At 40.3% G+C, this 9,265-nt stretch overlaps 1 protein-coding gene across 1 annotated transcript; it reads left to right on the forward strand.

Moving 5' to 3' along the window:
* Positions 1 to 996: 996 nt before the first annotated feature.
* On the forward strand, positions 997 to 4,897 carry LOC109893003 (H/ACA ribonucleoprotein complex subunit 2-like protein). Its single transcript, XM_020485969.2, has 4 exons — positions 997 to 1,327; positions 1,587 to 1,656; positions 1,758 to 1,863; positions 3,938 to 4,897. Exons 1-4 carry the CDS (start codon positions 1,162 to 1,164, stop codon positions 4,061 to 4,063), a joined length of 468 nt encoding a protein of 155 aa, XP_020341558.1. The 5' UTR covers positions 997 to 1,161; the 3' UTR covers positions 4,064 to 4,897.
* The last annotated feature ends 4,368 nt before the right edge of the window (positions 4,898 to 9,265 follow it).

Genomic DNA, 9,265 nt, shown 5'->3' on the forward strand with positions numbered 1-9,265 from the left:
GTCATCAGGCTAGCCTGTGACGGGGGCTCTTCACAGTGAAAAGGGCACAGTGTGGACAGGAGCCAAGGGAAGTTAACGCTTCCTGGGCATGTTGCAGCCCAAGGCAAGTGGAGCACACCAAGTGGGTGTCCTTGGCCGATATCTTGTTTTCCAATGAGCATATTCGTTCTGAGAGCTTCTCCTCATTTGGGGTGGGAATGCTTTTGTCGCCATAGCTGGGATGCTATGTTTTTAGCTGTCAGACAGCTAGTGATTGGGATGCTATGTTTTTTTAAAGTCAGACAGCTATTGATTACCGTTTCCGAAAATACAGATTAGAAAAGATAGCTTGGTGTAGCTAGTAAAAACGTCTCGTCGAAGTAAAACCCACAAAAGATAGCTAGTGTGGTGGCTAGCTTCATAACGAATAGTCACTGTTTGGATACAGCTAACTTGGTTGTGAATGTGTTACAGCTGTACTCCTTGCCTTCCTCAAATCATTTTCCTCTAAGGCGAAGGAAAATGTCCACATCCACACAGTCCCGAGAATAGCCCACAGCGAGCGAGTTGTAAGCTAACACCTTTGGACAGTTTAGCTACTCCTGGAAAATGCAGTTGTGTTAAGGTAAGCTTTCTGATGAAAAGCGAGAAGACGTGTTTGAATGACTCAGAGACGCTGCATCAAACCTTTTATAGGGTAGGAGGGACACCCTTCCACACGTCTCGACGTCCAGACAATTATGGCTGGCGTAGTGTAATAAAGGCTTCTGACTAATACGATAAAAACATATCCCATAAGTGAAACACCGAAACAAATAATTGAAAGAGAACCTACATGGGGTACTGGCATTGGAAGATATCCCACCCTCCCCTTGGCTTTTTTGTTTTTAACTAAATAAATAGGATGTTTTTATTGTTGTTGGTCGTCTGAATAGATCTTTTCCCCACCTACACAATGTTCCCGTTTTGTGGGATATTTTTGTTTTCCTCTCGCACAGTAAGTGGCGGCAATACAACTTTTTGGGTGTAGTCCGCCCCCCCAAAATACATGCGTGTCGGAAACACGTCGCAACTACCGGAAACCTTTTTAGGCAGCACGTGTGTAGCATTTTTTCCCCTTGCAAAGCACGCTGCAAACAGCAAGCAAACGTTTTGTTTAATATTATTTGTTTAATCGAAAACATGACCAAGGTAAAGAAGGAAAAGGCCATCAAGGAGGATGCTGGAGCGACGGAGACCGGAGTGACAGAGAAATCGTATCTAGAGTTGATCGCAAACATTAACCCAATCGCGAATCCACTGGCCACCAAGAAGCTAAGCAAGAAACTTTACAAATGTGTAAAAAAGGGTAATTTAACCAGTCTTATTAGCTTCATGTACCTACTGCCAGATACATGCTAAGATATTACATGGATTTGCTATCGATATACAGTCAGGAAAGTTAACTAGCTAAGTGGTGTAGCTTGGTAAATAGTGAAAGTTATCTAGCATGCTACGTTAGCACGTGTCCTAGCTAGCGATTCGGCAACAAATGTTTGTTGCCACACACTGTCAACCAACAAGACTAGCAGGTTTCTTATTTCCAACGCTCTTCTGTCCCTTTTCAGCATCCAAGCTCAAACAAATTCGCAGAGGAGTGAAAGAAGTCCAGAAGTTCATCAACAAAGGAGAAACTGGGTAAGTTTTGTTCTCAGTGTGCTAATGTTAGCTGCGTGGTGCATTATCCCCTGTTCAGGTGTATCAGCCAGATAACTGATATATTCAAACTACTTTTGCAGCATTGTGGTGTTGGCTGGGGATACTCTTCCAATCGATGTTTACTGCCATCTACCAGTCATGTGTGAGGACAGGAGTTTGCCATATGCCTACATTCCCTCAAAAGTGGTGAGTAACCATTTTACCTATACATCTTGGAGGGAAATGTAAACCATATACAGGTAATTGCCGAAATAAAGGAAACACCAGCATAGTGTCTTAATAGGGTGTTGGGCCACCACAAGCTGTCAGAACCGCATCGGTGTATCTTTAGATTCTGCAAGTGTCTAAAACTATTGGAGATGCAACGCCATTATTTGGTGTTTTCTTGGTGGTGGTGGAAAATGCTGTCTCAGGTGCTGATCCAAAATCTCCCATAAGTGTTAGCTTGAAAATCGGCCCAGCCGATTAAATTCAATTTTCATAACAATCGGTAATCAGCATTTTTGGATGCTGATTATGGCCGTCTACGTTACATTCCACGAGGAGGCTGCGTGGCAGGCTTCACCTGTTACACGAGTGCAGCATGGAGCCAAGGTAAGTTGCTAGCTAGCATTATATTGATGATATTACTAGGTTAACTAGCTTGTCCTGCGTTGCAAATAATCAATGCGGTGCCTGTTAATTTATAATCGAATGACAGCCTACTTCGTTTTAACAAAAGCGCATTTGCGAAAAAAGCACAATCGTTGCACGAATGTACCTAACCATAAACATCAACGCCTTTCTTAAAATCAATAGACAGAAGTATATATTTTTTAAACCTGCATATTTAGTTAAAATTGTGTTACAACTTTTGTGTTCATTGCACGCAGAGTTAGGGTATATGCAACAGTTCGGGCTGTCTGGCTCGTTGCGAACTAATTTGTCAGAATTTTACATAATTATAACATTGAGGGTTGTGTAATGTAATAGCAATATTTAGAATTAGGTTTGCCACCCGTTCGATAAAATACGGAACGGTACCATATTTCACTGAAAGAATAATAGTTTTATTTTCAAAATGAATGTCTCCGGATTTGACCATATTAATGACCAAAGGCTCGTGTTTATTATATTATTAAGTCTATGATTTGATATTTGATTGAGTGGTGGTAGGCAGCAGAGCAGGCTCGTAAGCATTCATTCAGACTTTACTGTGTTTGCCAGCAGCTCTTAGCAATGCTTAGCTCTTAGCAATGCTTAGCTCTTAGCAATGCTTAGCTCTTAGCAATGCTTAGCTCTTAGCAATGCTTAGCTCTTAGCAATGCTTAGCTCTTAGCAATGCTTAGCTCTTAGCAATGCTTAGCTCTTAGCAATGCTTAGCTCTTAGCAATGCTTAGCTCTTAGCAATGCTTGACTCACAGTGCTGTTTATGACTTCAAGCCTATCAACTCCTGAGATTAGGCTGGCAATACTAAAGTGCCTATAAGAACATCCAATAGTCAAAGGTATATGAAATACAAATGGTATAGAGAGAAATAGTCGACGCGTCATGATTCCTATAATAACTACAACCTAAAACTTCTTAACTGGGAATATTGAAGAACTGGGAATATTGAACCATCAGCTTTCATATGTTCTGAGCAAGGAAGCCAAACGTTAGCTTTTTTACATGGCACATATTGCACTTTTACTTCAACACTGTGTTTTTGCATTATTTAAACCAATTGAGCATGTTTCATTATTTACTTGAGACTAAATAGATTTGATTTATGTATTATATTAAGTTAAAATATGTTTTCATTGTTCATTCAGTATTGTTGTAATTTTCGTCATTACAAATATATCTTTCTTTTTGTCCTCCAATAATCGGTATCGGCGTTAAAATCATAATCCGTCGACCTCTACTTTAAACCCCCTATGCTCCTTTGAGACCCCTCTTTCAAGGTCGGATCTCTTCTAGCCATGGATGCCAAAACAATGGACACCTGGGCATTTTTATACATGACCTTAAGTATTATGTGGATGTTAATTGCTTCCTTAACTCAGGAACTACACCTGTGTGGACGCACCTGCTTTCTAAATACTTTGTATCCCTCATTTACTCAAGTGTTTCCTTTATATTGACAGATACCTATAGCTTACTATGAATTGCTTACGTGTTAATTTTCCAGCAGTAAATCACATACCGTCCCATTTGTTCGGGGGTTTCATGTCTAATACGACTAAACGTATGGCGATGTGAATGATTGCCTTCTAACCCTGCTATTTGTCTCCTCAGGACCTTGGTTCGTCTGCTGGCTCAAAGCGGCCCACCTGCGTCATCATGATCAAATCTCATGAGGACTATAAGGAGGCCTATGATGAGTGTTTCGATGAGGTTTCTGCCCTGCCTAAACCCCTCTGAACCATGTCACTGGCTAGTGGACTCAGATGGACAGGCAACTCCTATGGTATCTGAGAATGTCTGGCTGTAGGCAGAATTAACGAGTGAGTGAAATGGACTTTCATACTTGAGCCAAGCTACAGGGTGTTGTAGTATATCTCGCTGTGTACGTTGAACCGGGAATATCATACACTAGCAGTGATCCCCGTAAAATGTCAACAGGGCATAAGGTAGATGACACCCCCATTATTTTGGTGTTAAGTATATGCGGTCTTAACTGTAGCTGGACATAACTTTATTTTCCTCATTCTGTGGGAGCCATGCATTGTCTACGGCCAAGTACATTTGGAAAAATCTAGTGTGTAACTGTTGTGATTTAAACGTCGTCTCTACTATGGCTTGCATTGTTTTAAAACATACGTTTGTCATTTAAATATGAAAAGAAGTTTGCACCGACTGATTCTACAATACTATATTGTGACCAGCCTCTTTGTATTTGAATGGTCAGGATTAGGTTGCAGATAATATGCTGAGATTATCTTGTGTGTACTTTTTGTTCGCTTGAACAGACCGTTCTAATTGAGTGACCACATGGGACTACAGGATGCCTGCTCAGTTAAACATGAAATAATTTCTTGCAATCCCATTCTCATTGCAGTTGTAAACTACTGTATCATATCTCCTACTTTGACATTTGGTAGGTAAAGTTTGATTCATTGTTTGTCTTGTGTTTTTTTACAGGCATATAGACATTTCCCTTTGCTTAAAGGTTATTTTGATTTTGTTTTGAGGAAGGTAAATTAGTATGTGACGCAATGCTGTATTGATGCAATAAATACTTGTTTATTTTGTAAATCTCGATGCAAAGTCTGCATTTTGAGGGGGAATACGTTTGCATCATGAATCCAATGATGGTGACTGAGAAAATGAATGACAAATGTTTGACAAAAGCCTAAGTGGGCATTTGAGATTGCCATTATTGAAAGACCAGTGTGGTGGAAACATTAAGTTAGTAGGGCATGTTTGTTTGGTAGCAGGGAACAGCAGACAATCACATTTTCAGATGTTTTTTTGTCTTGACAACTTAGACTAGTATTTCTAAACAAAATGCCCTCATCTGTAAACATACAGCTCGATAATGTAATATTTTTGCATCCATCACCCTTGCTATTGGAGCAAGTTGTGGGCAAAATTATCCTATGATACTGAGTGGTACCATACTCCCATCACTGTCAAGGATGCTATTACAACAACCACAAGGTGGCAGTCATGTTTCAATGTAGACATTCCTTTAGGTGTCAGCTTAGTCGGGTTTCACCTGCTGTTATTCGGTCTTAGTTTAAAACCCATTAATTCGTTAACTTTACATTTAAAGTATGGCTTTCATAATGTAATGGTGCTTGGGTTCTGAGCTTTAGAAAAAAATGCCAATGTTATGTCCACTATCCCTCTCACAGTAAACCATTGTGTGAACTGAATGGGGTGAATCGGGGTAGTACTGCTCTGTATTTGGTAAGGAAATATTGCATGTGTGGGCTATTGAAAGTGATCATTGTGTACCCCTCTGCTCAGTCCCCACCAGGCCAAGCTTTATGTTGCGTGTTTGATCTGTTTTGACAGTTTAATTATTTTCCACAAATCGTGTATAAAAGCAGCGAGATATTTCAGTCCATCGGGGCACCACATCCAAGAAGGAACTTGAGCTGAAGATATCTACTACTTTCCAAATGTATTTCTTTTGACATGGCATGACAAGGATGGAGATAATCCTTTCCATTTTGGATGCTCTCTTCCCCAATCTGGTGGATATCTATGGATATTATTTAGCTTTGAATTTAGATATTTTATTTGAGACCACCTAAATTGGAGGTGTCTGAACAAACAACTTCAAGGGCGGAGGAGTTCATTAGATATTTTTACCAATATACTATTGTCTTTTTTTCTCAGGTAAGATTTAACGTGCTCTCATAGTACTAGTCAGGGTTTATATATATCATACTAACAGATTTGGTTGTAAGGGACTTATCTCGGCTGTTTCATTAAAGAGAAGTGTACTCTCACTTTAGTGCCTGAAACGTATGCTGTTTTTGAGGGGTCATTTGGTTTTATGATACATATTTATTATTTTTCACACCGTTTTTTTAAGAACTTAAGGGAAATTTGTTGACAGGCTTCAGAGACTAGAAAAGTACTTTAGATTGTTTAATTTACCATTGGATGACACACAGTAGTTGGAGAACAGAACAACTTTGTGCAGTTGGAGAGGTGGAGGTTATGACCAACCAAGGACGTGTGGATGTCCTTCCTGTGTGAAACATCCCTGGCTGTTAGTGGCCCTGTTTGCACAACAGAACACCTCGGCATCAGAGGAGTAGGAGACGGGTAGCCTGTGTCCAGGAGCAGGGTGACAGGAACAGAACTGCGTGGTGCTCTCTCTCCGTTTACCAAACAAACCTCATAGGTCAAGTCTGTTTAAGTAAACATCATGGTGGGTGGATCGAGCTGGGCCTTCAGGTTTGGAATGAGGTTTGCTCTCTTACATAAAACCTGATCTCTTCAGAATGTGTGTGTGTGTTAAGAAATCCATAAAGTGTTTTTTTCTGTCCTCCAAACATTCCTCATAGCCCTCAATTCCCTGTTATGTGCAGCCTGGCTGAACCTCTGTGGCAGATGTTACAGCCTTAGTTGAGTTTACAACTTCACAACTGCCAGGAGTGGGTGAAAACACGCTTTGGTGATAATGTTACTTCCTTATGTTATAAAATACATTTTACCAAGACAAATATGATTCTTCATGTTCTGAATCTTTCAGGGGGTTATTTCTCTAACATCAACATTATATCCAAAAAGTTGGATTTTGTAACCTAATATATCCGATAATAGAAACCTAGCAGAGAAATGTTTCCAATAGTTTTCCATCATTCATTTTTCCCATAGGGAATTTTAGAAACACTTAAAGTAAGGGCTGTGTTTTGTGTAGACTTCCCCTTGCTCTGGTGTGACATTTTGATAACTGTAAATCTCTATCGGACAAGGTGACTTTTATCAATATATTAGGCTCTATTTACTCTCAGAAATCAAAAATGCTGATTAGCCTCAAAGTAGACATTGTGCAAGACTACAAATCCCTGCAAGCTCCTGCACATCATGTTTTGCTGTCGCCTTTGCTAACAGGTATTGTGTAAATGTAAAACTTGCCCAAGACAGTTCACAGAATTGTCAATCTAAGGAAATTTTGCCAATTTATTAATTACTACATTATCTAACATTAGATAGTTAATCCAGAGATTCTTACCTTTGCCTCGATTTGGCAGTCTCATCCAGATCATCATGGCATTTGTATATCTGTATGATAGCCACATTAGCAGCTAATTTGCATTTCATTTTTGGGGGTAAATACAGGAAAATATATTGATAAAAGTCACCTTGTCCGAGAGAGATTTATACATGGTTATCAAAACATCATGCCAGGGTAAGCCTACACAAAACACTGCTTATTTTAAGTTTTTCTAAACTACCCTTTGGGGAAAATGAATGGTGGAAAAACAATTGGAGCCATTACTTTGTTTGACCTCTAGGTTTTATGGGTATTATGACTCATACTCTGGTACTCTATAAGCACCAAGCTCTGTTGACAGAGCGGGGCCTCTTTCTCTGTGACTTTTGAGGATTTTACATGTTGTAGTCATCTGTAAAGCTGTTTCCACAGGTCGCAAAAAGCTAAATTAGCATTACACGAGCTGAATTACATGTATAAGGCTTTGAAAATAGAAAGTTTGAGGAGTGCTCCGTTGACATTTCACATCGATCAAAAAAGAACAGGAATTTCTCATTAATATGAAAGCGTATTATACTAAAATATGAAAATACTACATCTCGTGTCTCAAAATGTATGTCTATCTTACCTCAATATTGTTTTATGTCCTCTGGATTTGTGAAGAAAGATGGAAGAGTTCAACGTTGAGCCTGGATTATGGAATGGATTATGATATAGACATGAGGGTTGGACCATTGGTTTTCTTAGAGGAGTATGTACACAAGTAATATATTTTTGCCCATTGTTCAAAATATGTGTTTTTGATTGGACCCCCTACAGCGTGTCTTCTGGACAAAGACTAATAGAGCATTTGACAGTGACCATGTCATTTGGATGCTGCCTTGATGTGTAATTTCTTGTCTCCCTTCATCTGATCCTATTTTCTCGTCGTGTTCCTCTCTGTCATCTTCCATCTGACAGTGCTATATTGACATATTCAACATCTAAGCGGGCTGTCAGAGGGAGATCCATGGATGAGCAGCAGAGATGGAAAAACAGAGAGAAGGCAGGCAGGCAGCGGCACCAAAGGCCGCCTCCTCCTGTGGCATGACTTATGAAACACATACAGCCTAGTCATCACCTTGGCACTCTCCCTCTCCTCTCTGTGCTGTGAGCTGGATGAGTTATTTGGAGTTTGGCTCTGTCCGTGTGGATGTTTATTGTTTCAACAGTGCACCTGCTGCCTGCCTACCCCCTCTCTAACTCACCGTAGCCTAACACGTGCCATTTCCCCTAATCTCACCGAGCGTACAACTCTGCCCCAGGTCACACTGCTGGGCACACCGATAACAACCAACATGTTCACCACCCCACTCAAGCTGACACCTGTTTTTCACTGGTTGATTTTGTTCTTGTTTATTTTAAACACTTCGTTCAAGACGGGGATCAAATGTTATACTGTTCCCCTCTCTATCTCTATCGCTCTCTCTCTTTCTCTCCCCCTCTCTTCTCTTCTCTGTCTCTCTCTCTTTCCCTCTCCCTCTCTGCAGTACAGTCAGTTCATCAGACAGGTGTGTGGATGTTGCACTGAGTGATGGAGGAGGTATAGTGGGAGGTTTATTGATTTTAATCACATTCTGTTGAGCAATAATTCCCAGGCCCGGGCGTGAGGCAGGTGTTATGATACTGATGATTTGTCTCCACATCTGGGTTGTTTACATTTATATTGTCGTGGCTAGATCTCGTAGGCATACAGCTCCATCTAGTGATTGCGTTAGGGACAACAGTTATTGATAAATGTAGCATCGTAGCTAAGCCTAACCCTAACTCTTTTTCTAACCTTAACCTCATTCTCTTAACCTGCTACATTAATTCACCTAACCTGCTGCATTAGTTCTCCTAACCTGCCATGTTAATTCACCTAACCTGCCTCGTTAATTATTCTAACCTGCTATGTTAACAAATCA

Source organism: Oncorhynchus kisutch, linkage group LG6 (assembly GCF_002021735.2).
Source record: "Oncorhynchus kisutch isolate 150728-3 linkage group LG6, Okis_V2, whole genome shotgun sequence".
NCBI classification, from domain to species: Eukaryota; Metazoa; Chordata; class Actinopteri; order Salmoniformes; family Salmonidae; genus Oncorhynchus; species Oncorhynchus kisutch.

Coding starts and splice junctions, on each gene's coding strand:
- LOC109893003 (XM_020485969.2), top strand. CDS start 1,162: ATGACCAAGGTAAAGAAGGAAAAGGCCATCAAGGAGGATGCTGGAGCG. Junction 1,328..1,586: donor TTACAAATGTGTAAAAAAGG/GTAATTTAACCA, acceptor GTCCCTTTTCAG/CATCCAAGCTCAAACAAATT. Junction 1,657..1,757: donor ATCAACAAAGGAGAAACTGG/GTAAGTTTTGTT, acceptor CTACTTTTGCAG/CATTGTGGTGTTGGCTGGGG.